Consider the following 12943-nt stretch of genomic DNA (forward strand, 5'->3'; position numbering starts at 1 on the left):
CACCTGTGCTATTTTTCTCCAAGCTGCAGTACACAGTATTGAAAGTCCACACAGAACTGAGATCAGACTTCTCTTAAAAGGCCTACTGTTTAAAACTTGGGATTCCTGTCTTAAGAGTAATTCAGTGCTGGAATGAATATGTGAAAAGAACAGTACTAAGTCCGACCAAACCTACTACAGATCTTACAGAATTCTTTGAAGGAAGCTTAGAGAGGTTGTTTGTGACCATGATGCAGAGGGATATTCTTCCTGCCTCTGACGATACAATTTCGGGGTTTCTTGACCCAAGGGTTTCTCATACTTAAGTTTTTCTTACACCATTTATCACATCCATCATGTTTTTAATGTCCATAAGGTCCAGTGGCATTGAATTCTAACCTTACTGCCTTGTGTGGAGAAGCTCTTACAGATTCACAGGCTCATTAAGGTTGGAAAAGACCTCTAAGATCAGTCTGACAGTCAACCTGACATTATTAGACCCACTAAACCATATCCTGAAGTACTGTCTACATATTTTATGAACCCCTCCAGGGATGGTGACTCCACTGCTTTGCTGGGTAGCCTGTTCCTAATCTAAACCTCCCTTAGCCCATCTTGAGGCCATTTCCTCTTGTCCTATCACTAGCTGCTTGCGAGAAGAGACTGGGTCTCCACCTCACTATAACCTCCTTTCAAAGACTTTTAGAGAGTAATAAAGTCTCCATTTAGTCTCCTTTTCTCCAGTCTAAACAGTCCCAGTTCCCTCAGCTGCTCCTCGTAAGACTTTTTCTCTAGTTCCTTCACCAGCTTTGTTGCCCTTCTCTGGACATGTTCCAGCAACTCAATGTCTGTCTTGTAGGGAGGGGCTGAACACAGTATTTGAGGTGTGGCCTCACCAGTGTTAACTACAGTGGCACAACCACTTACCTTTTTCCTTCTCCTGTGCTTTTTTGGGGATGGGGTCAGGAGTTTAGGGGGTTTTGTGGATTTATTTTTTTTTTGGTCCTACTCAATATTTTGTTAGCTTTCATTGCTTTTATATTGCAAAAGACTGAGCAATCATTCCCTTCTCTCTTCTTCTATAACATTCAGAGGTCTGTCATCCTTTCTGGTCTGAAGAGTCTTAGTCTAGTTAGTTATTCCATTGTGGAAGCATGTCTTTTCCAATAGTCTGTATCATGTTCTCTGTGCCTTCTTGTAGTTCTACTGTATCTTCTTTGAAAATAAGATCAGACAGTACTTAGTGCCATCATGAATGTGTGCAGTGACTTAACTCTTCTTTTGTTCTCTTTGTCAACACTTAACATTAAATCAGCTTTTTTTAATGCTTGCTGCTGAATACAGAACTGACATTCTTGTAGTTACCTGGTACAACCCATAAGTCTCATTCCTGAGCAGTAGGATGTAGCCTGGAGTCCATTGTTGTGCACATAGTTACCGTTCTGCTGCTTCTGTGGCGTTTCATTTACCTGCTTTGAGTTTCAGCTGTGTTCAAACATTAATTCAAGTTGGCAAGGTTATATCAAACACAGCTCAGCAAAGAATACTTGCCATTTCCATTGGAGACTGCATTATTCTTTCTTGCAGATGATACTTAACTACATGTGGTACTTTCTCATTTGTTTTGTCCTGTCAATTAATCAAATCTTTGACAACTAAAAACGTTTGAATAAATATTTGCAACTTACTTTACTGTTACCATCCTACTGATAAAGCTGCATGCAGTCATTTGGGAGACATGCCTTAGGAGTATTAAAATAACTTGTTTTCTGGAATCCATAGCTTCCTAAAATGTGAGGTTAAGTTAAAGAAAGCTTAAAAACATCTGGAAGCAACAATATCTGATGATGTGATTTTTCCTGTCATTATGAACTGGTTTCTTTTTCCAAGGAAGGAGAATGTACTTTGAGAATTCATCAGTGGAAATTCTGAAAACAGTGTTGTAATACAGCTGACATGTCTTCTGGTAAAATTAATATCTATCTTGTATTTAGTTGGCAGTGCTGCTCCCTTTCATACCAAAGAATCTGCCAACAGAAAGTCCTTAACAAAGGGACAGCCGTCTATGGGTTGCCTTAATCCTTTGGATTCAACTGCCCCGAAAGTGAAAAGAGGAAAAGAGAGAGAGATTGCAAAACTGAAACGCCCTACAGCACTTAAAAAGGTAAACATGTCAAGCCTGGAGTTTCTTGATCCATACTCAGACTTCCACAAATTGGTAATTTCTTACTTAAGGCTAGTGAGCCTGAGCATGGAGTGAGACAGTGTGAGAGTCAAAAGTTTCTGGCTCTAGTTACTGTTACAGTGATGTCTAGTGCTTTGGATCTAGGCATGTAACATAGCTTCTGTTCTCCTATCATTAGCTGAAGGTGATAGAAATAAATCCTTGCAGTCTGTATTGAGATATTTAACTATAAGCATTAGAATCACAGAACGTTGGGGGTTGGAAGGGACCTCTAGAGATTGAGTCCCACTCCCTGCCAAAGCCTAGGGCACAGCACACAGAAATGCATCCAGGCAGGTTTTGAATGTCTCCAGAATAGGAGGTTCCACAACATCTCTGGACAGCTAGTTCCAGTGCTCCATCACCTTCACCATAAAGAAGTGCCCCCTGGTGTTGAGGTGAAACTGCCTGTGTTCTAGCTTGTACTTGTTCCTTATCCTATCACTGGGCACCACTGAAAAGAGACTGCCACCTTCATGGTGTCACCCACCCCTCACATGTTTATAGATATTAAGAAGGCGAAGAGGGGATCTTATTTTCTCAAGACTAAACAGACACAGCTCTCTCTCTGTTTTCATAGGAGAGATACTCAAATCACAGTCATAGCTGTCTGTTGAGCTCTATCCAGCAGATCCCTCACTCTTGAACTGGGGAGCCCAGAACTGGACACAGTATTCCAGGTGTGGTCTCACCAGGGCAGAGAAGAGGGGGAGGAGACCTTCTTGATACCTGTTAGACTCACCTTTCTTGGGAAAACTTGCATGGTTTTTCATGTTGTTGAGTCTTAGTCAGTGGTGCAGTGTAGTATGGTAACTTTTCATTTTATGGCTTTTTGTTTGACAGATAGATATAGAACTTTAAGTAAAGCCACCATTATTAATAGAGTAAATTTAGACATTGCTGGTTGTATGTAACTATGTGCACCCAAAGGAGATATATATGGAAATCAGAGGGTAAATTTTACAAAGCCCTAGAAAAGGTAGTGTGAAACCCTTCTCAAAACAAGAATTTCACAAGTCACCTGTACTCAATGCAAAACCACCAGGTAGAAACTGGTGCAGAGTACAGTGTTTGTACAGAGATTGGCCTTGACTGAGCTGCCTGTTTTGTTGGTGTGTTGTTTTCCTTTACTTCATTCTTTCCCAGGAATTTGTCTTCTGACTTACCTGCTTGAGTTAGAGAAATTCACAGCTTCACAGTTCAGGAAAGTTTTCTAAACTATTTGTTGTCAATGGCTTTGTTCTTACCATAGTGATACCAATATATCTGTGGGTACTTACCTTTGACCTTTATAGCCATCATTCTCTAGTTGTGATGCCTCACACAGGTGACTAGTATTCTTATATAAGTGTTGTGTTAGTTTTTTTTCTTTAAAGGCTGACAATGAGGAATCACTGTTATGTATCAAAGAAGCCATGGTAGTACTTGATACTTAAATTTTTTAAAGCTCTAGTTAAGTAGAAGTGTATTGAGTATACCCTCTGTAAAATGCTGGAATGAAATAATCTTTCTGATTGAAGAGGAACCTGAAATGAATTCAGAGTTTTCTATCTTAGCATGAGTAGGGAGGTTCAAAACAACTCGGTTTAACTTGCATTGTGTTATTTCGATCAAATGGACATTTTAATGAGCATCTCTGTAACGTTCAGGTGCTGATCACTGTTGGTTTTGTTCCCAGATTATTTTGAAAGAGAGAGAAGAGAAGAAAGGCCGTTTATCAGCTGATCATAGCCTGTTGGGATCTGAGGAACAGAAAGAGGTCCATATAAACTTGACTGCTGATCAGTCTCAGGAGCTGGCCTCTCAAGAGGGTTGGTGTCTCTCTAGTCCCTCTTCCTTCTTAAGTTTGTACTGATGTGATTATTTTAATATTTTGTCCTTCTATGCAGCACAGTTTATTCATGCTATCTTCTAACTTTTTCAACATTATGAAATAGTGCAAATGGGAACCTTCTAAAACATCTTGTCTGTCCCTCAGTTGTAGAAGGCTCAGACAGTATGGGTTCTAAGTACATAATCTCCATACAGCCTTTTAATTGGTTTCTCTTGAGTGGATGTTCCCAGCACGTGCCAGAGCTGACAGCATTTTAGATTAGCAGACAAAATGTGACATGTTACCAACCCATTCCATGTTCACCATAGTGCTTTTTGAAGATTAAGGTATTGGAAATGTTCCAAACACAGAAGTTGCAAACTGCAAATAAGGTTTTCCAGTTTGTTAAACACTCAGGTCAATTGCAGTGTCTGAACTGTTGATTTGCAGTGCAGGCCTGACCCATTGGGAAACTCCAAAGAACTTTCAGTGTCTTTGTGTTTGGGGTGAGGGAGTGGGAAGCAAAGAGGTGTCTATCAAGATGACAGATGTACTGCATCAGAACTTTTTTTGACTGACTTCCCTTGACTGAAGTGTGAAAGTCTTAAATATTCTAGGAATAAGTTAGTTGAATACTGAAAGAAGTTGTAGCAGTTAAACATGTTTTCCCTTTCTGTTCTCTCTTTCCCAAACGAAGCTTTGGATACATGTTTATGACTATTCAAATCTGCGTTTTTACCCAAACTACACTGAGTGTTGGGTATGTGCTTGTTTTCTCTTGTCCCTCAATTTTCCTCCAGGGAAGAATACTGTTTAGTATTTTCTGAGTTCGGCTTAGAAAAAGTAAGAGTGATACATTACAAGTGCTGTTTCTTTAATGTGAAAAGGTATTTGCATGTTATAATGTCTCAAAATTGTCTTTCAGAAACTGGCCTAAGTATGCCTAGCGATACTTCACTTTCACCAGCAAGTCAGAATTCTCCATACTGCATGACCCCAGTGTCACAAGGTTCACCTGCTAGTTCTGGAATAGGCAGTCCAATGGCTTCTTCTGCAATAACAAAAATTCACAGCAAGAGATTTAGAGAGTAAGTTCTGCATTACTGATATAAATTCAAGGCTTCTCCTTAAGTCCCCTCTATTGGATAGTTTTAGTGGACTTAGCTTAACAAATAAGCTACCTTTTCCTTAATAGGTGCTTCTGCAAGTTGTTTGGTTTTGTTTGGGGTTTTTTGCCATAGATGAGTTGCTCTATGTGTGTGTGTTTATGTACACACATGCACTTTGGACTTTCTTCGGTCCCTGCAACAAATAACCTAGGTAGAAGTACTCTGTGAAATTGGATTTTTAAATGAGTGACACGTACAGTTTGGATGGAAAAGAAAGAATACTTACAAATGCTGAAAATACTGTCACTGCCTTAATACATTGTTAGGTTTTCTTACTAAGTCCTTATGGAGTACTATATTACAGAAAAGTAATAGTTGCTTGTGGCACCTCTTAGAATATTTCTTCTGTGTTTTTTAGTAGTCTTTTTGACTGACTACTTGAGGTGAGGTATGTTACTGGAACTATAATCATTTTCAAGGCGTATTTTTAACTTAGAGTATACAGTCTTACTTAAAAATCCTTTTAATATCAGTTTCATAACTGTTCTAAGGAGGTAGAACTACTTTTCTTCGGTAAAAGAATGGACTGTGAAATAGTGTTGGTTGTGTTTTAATGCCAGTATTTTGATTATTTTATTTTCCAAATTGACAGATACTGTAACCAAGTTCTAAGTAAAGAAATAGATGAGTGTGTGACTCTTCTATTGCAAGAGCTCGTCAGCTTCCAGGAACGGATTTATCAAAAGGATCCCATGAGAGCTAAAGCAAGGAGAAGGCTGGTGATGGGCTTGCGTGAGGTCACTAAGCATATGAAACTAAACAAGATCAAGTGTGTCATCATATCCCCCAACTGTGAGAAAATACAGTCAAAAGGTATAAGTGATAAAACAAGTGGTGCACTTCGACTGTTTACAGTTTTCTTGGGCTGGGTAGCGAGGTTAAGCCTTTATTTTAGTTACTATGCATGATGTAGTATTTCCACAATCAGCTCCAGAATGTGGAGGATAACTGATACTCCACAAGGATTCTCTTCTAGTCTGCTCCAGTCTTGTTCACAAGGGGTGAACTGGTTAGTTGGCCAACTAACAAATTTTAGCAGAGGCTTCCTGAGGTACAAAAAGAACAAAGCTCTGTTCCAGAAAGGTACTGTGAAAAGTTCTGGTTGAGTTTGTGTGCAGGACTAATAGAGAATGCAGAGCATTGCCTTGATCTATACTCACTCATAATTGAGATGTGTAGCTTCCTCTTCTGCAGGAGTGTGTGTGGATGTTTTACTGGCTAATTGCAATTAAAATGGGATAGTCTTGCATTGCACTGTATCATGACTTGAAATAACTAAATATCTATTTAACATTGCTTTCTTCAAGGTGGACTAGATGAGGCTCTTTATAATGTCATAGCCATGGCACGGGAGCAGGAAATCCCTTTTGTCTTTGCACTTGGGCGTAAAGCTCTTGGCCGCTGTGTGAACAAGCTGGTTCCTGTTAGTGTAGTGGGTATCTTCAACTACTCGGGTGCTGAGGTGAGCAATTCCATTCACCTAAACTGCCTAAGTAAACAGTTACGTTCCTTGTAGCTAAGTGGTGGTTTGCATTAGAGCTCACTTAACTAATATGCATCAGGACCTGACCTGATCTTTATTAGGGTGTGAGACTTCAGTTAATATTTGCAGAACTGAGAGAATTACATCCAAACACTTGGGCAACGTCCCTGTAGCTTTTCAACGGACTTAAATGCCGTCTAAAATTCTCTGCAAGCCTTAAGATCCTGAGGAAAAACAGTAACTGGAAGTCAGTGCATCTCCAAGTTGTGTAAATAAGGTGATATTTTTAATTAATGCAGAGAAGAATTAACTTTTATTGTGGAAGTGAAGTTATTTGGTATTAATAAGTTTAAGGCTCACTGTGTGGTGTAATTTTGACTAAAAGAGTAGTTTAAAGTGAAAATTGAGTAGTACTGACTATAAAAACTACCTTCATACTTAGGACCTATTTAATAAGCTGGTATCGCTTACTGAAGAGGCCAGAAAAGCATACAGAGATATGGTTGCTGCAATGGAACAGGAGCAGGCAGAAGAAGCCTTGAAGAATGTCAAGAAGGCACCCCATCATATGGGTCATTCTCGTAACCCCTCTGCAGCAAGTGCTATCTCATTCTGTAGTGTTATTTCTGAACCCATATCTGAAGTGAATGAGAAGGAATATGGTAAGTGTGTTTATAAGTTTTGTACTAGAAGCTGGAATTTTCCAAATGCCAATAATAGCAAAATGTAGCTAAACCCAGTGTTTCATCATAACTTGCAGTATTCTACATTTTTCAGAGATAAGGGAACATTAGTTAGCCTTCAGGTAGTTTTGTAACTTGTTTTTTCTTCCTCTAAATTGTATCAAAAGTGATTGCTGATCCTCAGAAGTGTTAATTATTTGCAATCAGTGGAGGTGGCATCTCCAGTTTTAGTGGACTGGTACCAAACACAGAACTGATTATATGATTGAGGAAGAACTGATGACAGAGGGTAGGAAGTCATTTATTGAGGTCTCTGAAGATAAGACATGTAGTTTAAATTTTGAAATTTGAGATGACAGGGAATGGTTCCAGTATGAGCAAAAGGCAAACTTATTTGTGGTAGCTTAAGCCCAGATTACCGAGGGGACAAAAGAGAAAATGCATATTAGAAGTCAGAAGACTTCTCTTCCCCTCCCCCCTTACTGAATGAAAGATTGTTGTCTTTGTTTAGTTAGTTTGTGATGTCTTGAACTTGCCTCATTTGTTTTAAGGACTTTGCAAAAAATGTTCAACAAGTAAGTTAATATTGAGGCAATTTTCTGCTTTTAAGTTATACTTGAAAGTAATCTCTTAGAACTCACTGTTACATCTAATACCTGATTTAGGATACTGTGAAGGCCCAAGGTTATTCCCAGCTCTCTCTCCCATCTTTTTTCTAATTGAAAATTTTCTAGCAAGCACAGAGTATTAAAATTACTAGGGTCTTACTGCTATTTAAACAGCTCTTGCATGTTCACAAGAAATATTTTTATATAGAAAAGATTAATATTTCCTACTTAAACTTCTTTTGCCATTTGTAGAAACAAACTGGAGAAGTATGGTGGAAACATCTGATGGGTTAGAAACCTCTGAAAATGAGAGAGAATCCTCATGTAAGACTGCAGTACCAGAAAAAGCTGGCAATGGTCAGATAGAAAAAGCCACTGTTAATAAACCACCACCTCTGGCTACAACTGGCACTACCTCAGCAACAAATCATGGAAAATCCACACCAGGTGACAAAGATGAGGTGAAACCAGATGACAATCTGGAGTGGGCCTCACAGCAGAGTACAGAAACAGGGTCACTGGATGGCAGCTGCCGAGATCTCTTGAATTCCTCCATGACCAGTACCACAAGTACTCTTGTACCAGGAATGTTAGAAGAGGAGGAGGAGGAGGATGATGACGATGATGAGGATTATGCTCATGAACCCATTTCTGTAGAGGTTCAGCTTAATAGCAGAATTGAGTCTTGGGTTTCAGAGACACAGAGAACTATGGAGACTCTTCAGCTTGGGAAGACCCTTAGTGGTGCCGAAGAAGACAATGCAGAACAAAGCGAAGAGGAAGAAATGGAGACTTCTGAGCAGGCCGATCCAGCCACTGATGGTGAGGAATGGACAAATGATAAGCATGCAGGCAGCACTCAACATAAACCCACCATCTGCAGTTCTTTGAACAAAGAACACGCAGACACCATCTATATGCCGTAAGAAAAAGCAGGAACTCAGGAACTTTTTAGCAATTGTACTAAAACTAACTGTTGTAAAGGTTTGCAGCCCTTATTTCCTATGTTTCATCTCAGCATTTTGCACTGTTAAACATTTAATGTATTTAATTCACAACAATATTTTTGTAGCTCTTACTTTGATTCAAAACCTAGCTTAGCTTTCAGTCATTTTCTATTTCCCAGAATAGAAACTGTGGAAAATTTTGTTAGTAATTATTCATTTGGTCTTTTGTAGAAGGAAACACCTTGTAACTGACCAGCTTTAAGCAAAAAATCTCTTAGGATGTGACTATTGAGCTCTTTTTCAAACAGATAATCTACATTAAGGCTGACAAATGACCAGCTCTTTATGTTGGTGTTGTGGTGTTATGCCAGGCACATCAGCATATCCAGCCACAATTTTCTGGAGGTAAAAGTAGAATTTTGTGTCTCTTTAAAGAAAAGCTGGAGAAACCCATTTGCAGTCTTAATAAGTAAGTACTAGAGAAATCTGTGAGGTTCTTATGCTTTTCAGTTGGTCTCAGCAAATGCATCGTTAAAAAGCTGCTGATAGTTGAGATGGTTACAATAAGCTATAACAGCTTTGATTCCAGAAAAACTTTAAACCAGAGGGAAGTACTGCAGGAAAAAAACCCTAACTAACAGGAAAGAAAACAAAAATTCCCCATGCTCTCCAGTTGCTGTCTGCCAAACCACACTACATGATTCATTAACCATAATCCCTATCCAGGGCTTCTAGTAAACAGATGACTTGCTCTTTCTCCTGTCACTTACCTCAGGAATGCTGTTTTGCATATTGTCATCTATGTAACATTGCAAAAAAAACCCTAAGCATATCCTTTAACAGCAAGTTAAAGAATTCCATGGTGGCTCAGTGCATCACATGTTCATCTGTGCACTTTGATCCTGGCCACCCTTGTGCTGAGTTCAAGCTGTATCTTGACAGTTCTTGCTCAAAACGTGACCTCTCTGTCTATTCTTACAGTTGTAGCAGCTTTAGAAGTTGACCTCTAGAGTAGAAAAGGAGGTAGTTACTGCAAGTGAAGAGGAAGTGCCCAGAGCATGGGGAAGTATTTCAGTGGTTCAGAGGCAGAAGAAAAAGAAATATTTCCCCCCCTGAAACATACACATTTAGAGGACTGGTCCGTGCTTTGTTCTGAATATTGAAGTGAAATCCACTAACCAATGAAGAATTAACTTCAAACTGAAGATGGAGCACATGTCTAAACCTGGTGTGTCTGACGAGTCTGCTTTCCATCTTTGCCGTATACTAGCAAGGGGTGTACTGAAACTGCCAGCAACAGGAGTCTCATCACAAGAGCAGCCAAAGAGTAACTCACAGGAATAACACTTTTACAGCAAACAGATGGCTCTTTTAATTCCACTTCACTTTTCTTGATCACTTTATCAGAATGCCTAAAAACCCTCTGGGAAGGCTGAAAGCCACAAGAAATTGATAACTTGGGTATTTAGCCCACACTTATTAATATGGGACCAAGGCTTATAGTGCTTACTAGGGAAGCTGGCATTTTAAGTTGCACTGGGAAAAGATGACTCCAGGTTTAGAAATCATCTACCCCTGGGTGTTTTGGATGCTAATGAGAATACTAGAAACTGTGTGTACTATGTAAATAATGTTCTGCTAGGTATAAGCATAGCAAATGCTATGTAGATAAGCAGTATAAAGAGCTGCTAGGACACCTGGCTGTTCTGTCACGTGCTTAGTTCCTTAATGTAATCTTTGTAGATGTTAGAACAGGCATTTTATAGGAAAACAAAGACTAAAGAATGATGCCTCCTGAATGTTAAACCTTTTACTGTACATATGGCAGATTTTTACTGTCTGTATGTTTTGAAAGAGTTTATTGCTTTAGGAAATGATAGGTGTTTGAACTGCTGACAAGTGAAACTTGCCCTTGGATGCGTAAGCACGTCTCAATGCCAGCTGAGACCTATGTATACACTGAGGGCAGAAATTGACCAGAACATCAAAACAAAAAAGTGTTTGTAACTTTTTCTTTTGCCTTTTCAGTGCCAGTGATTCAAATCACTTTTGATCTTGAAGTATTAACATCAAAGGCGCATCTTTTTATATGTCTTTTCTGAACTTGGACTGTCATTTTAAAGTTTTCTGACATTTATATCAAAGAGGTCTTGTAATATTCAGCCCAATATGTAACTGCAGTTTTGCTACAGGTTTAATAGAGTTCTTGAAGGTGATATAGCACTTCTAATATCTCTCAATTTGCCAGCAAATAAGGAACTAGTCTCTCTTTTAAATGTGGCAGATCACCCTTGGAGGAGCAAACTGAAACTGAGCAAAGGAAACTGGTTTTAGTGCTTCCTTTTTGGTAAGCTGGGAATGAGCAATAACTGTGAGAAAGAAATTGCAATTCCTTTGGGAGTGATCCATTTGCATCTGAAATTAGGGAAGTTCCTTGCCACTTGAAGCACTTGAGGAGAGTATCTCACTGTGGTAATTTTGATTCTGTTATCACCAGAATTTTAAAAGCAAGCATAAAAATGTTTCCAGTACAGTGGTTTTTCTGTTTTTTGTTTTTTTTAAGAGGTAGCTGAATTTCTATTTCAGTACAAAAGTATGCAGTTTGTTATACAGGTTGCTACTGTCCCCAAGAAAAGTTGGTTCTGTAGTTATAGGTGTATAGATATTTTTGTTGTGAAAATGATTATTTGGAAGACTAATCTACTTTTCTGAAGACATTCTTTATAGAAATGATTTCACCACTTAATTTATCTGGTAAAGTCAAAAAAAATAATGTATCTGTGGTAGGGATAGGGTCCTTTAAAACTGATAGAGGTGGCTGTGTATACAACCTATTTATATAAATACTTTATCTCTGTCAAAATAATCTTAAAAAATTAATTATAAATATGTCAAAGGGAAAAATTCTGGAGAACTTTGTGTCCTTAGTTGGACCAAGTAACAATGTCTGGCTAAGGTGAAGGACCTGATCCTGCCGGCACGCACTCAAGAGCGTTAGTTCCACTGGCTTGTATCAGTGGCCTGTTTATCTGCTTCGGTGGTGTGCAGGTAGTTTTAGGGTTGGAGCTAAACCATGACAGAGGGTATTGACCTGTGTTTAAGAGTTCATTATAGAAAATGTTCAGTAATGCACTTGTTGGTGTTCTTCTGGTAAAGATAAGAGGTGTCTTCATGCTCATTTGGGTGGGTGGGAGCTTACACAATGTGATTCTGTCCAGTTCTTTAACACAAGCTTAAATACTGTTACTTCAAATACGTATGTTAAAAAGTGTTCTTGTTTGAAAAGCTGCTGTTTGCTGAAACTGTCATTAAGTATTTCCTGTGAAGTTGTGCCAACTAATGGAGCTGTTGAGTTGAATTCAATGTTAGCCATTTAACAAGGAGACATGACGATTCGATAATGGAACAAAAATCAGCAGAAGCAAGCCATAGAAACCAGTAAGGTGGGGTTTCTACCTGCCCTGCCACACACAAGGGAATGTGAGAATATCTAACTCTAAACTTCCTCACCGATGAATGGTAACACTGAAAGTAGAAACCCAGTTGGCACAGCCCACCCTCTAAATGTTCATGACTAGTTCATATGTTTTACTTCAAAATAGATTCTAATAGGAAAGCTGTTTAATCTTTATTGTCTTAAAATTTATAGTAATATTTAGGTTAAAACAGTAGAAAAATCATAATGAAATACAATATGAAGGGGTTTGTTCCATTTCTTTTTTGCTGTATGAAGGATAATTGTTCTGTCGTACTTTTTGGAGTAATAACAGCTTTTTTGCACTATGTAAATACTAGTGGGGGTTCTTCCATAACTAATAAAAATGATTGTAGACATTTACAGCTTTGTTACACTGATCTGTTTGTTCACAACTACTTTATTCTGTGTTTGCAAAGGCTGCCCTGGCGCCACAGAAGATGGAAGAGGTCTGTGTCACACCTTAGTTGGCTACAGGGTGGAGAGGCCATGTGGTGGTTCCTGACCTCTGGCTGATGGTGCCCAGCCCCAGCTCAGAGGTGACAGCCACTGCAGGGAGCTG

The 12943-nt window shown here is 39.0% G+C and overlaps 1 protein-coding gene across 2 annotated transcripts in view; it reads left to right on the forward strand.

Annotated features, from left to right (window-relative positions):
• The window catches only part of SECISBP2L (SECIS binding protein 2 like), a 31657-nt gene extending 18913 nt beyond the window's left edge, over positions 1 to 12744 (forward strand). For both annotated transcript variants that reach the window (XM_068143770.1, XM_068143769.1), the window contains exons 12-18: positions 1974 to 2143; positions 3882 to 4014; positions 4942 to 5104; positions 5778 to 5998; positions 6493 to 6647; positions 7111 to 7330; positions 8212 to 12744. In XM_068143770.1, coding sequence (XP_067999871.1) covers positions 1974 to 2143; positions 3882 to 4014; positions 4942 to 5104; positions 5778 to 5998; positions 6493 to 6647; positions 7111 to 7330; positions 8212 to 8885 — 1736 coding nt within the window. In that variant the 3' untranslated portion in view covers positions 8886 to 12744. The remainder of the gene's footprint in view (positions 1 to 1973; positions 2144 to 3881; positions 4015 to 4941; positions 5105 to 5777; positions 5999 to 6492; positions 6648 to 7110; positions 7331 to 8211) is intronic.
• Positions 12745 to 12943: the final 199 nt, after the last annotated feature.

The sequence above is a fragment of the Melanerpes formicivorus genome, unplaced genomic scaffold, assembly GCF_026170545.1.
Source record: "Melanerpes formicivorus ecotype bairdi unplaced genomic scaffold, bMelFor1.0.p_v2 SCAF_10, whole genome shotgun sequence".
Taxonomy (NCBI): Eukaryota; Metazoa; Chordata; class Aves; order Piciformes; family Picidae; genus Melanerpes; species Melanerpes formicivorus.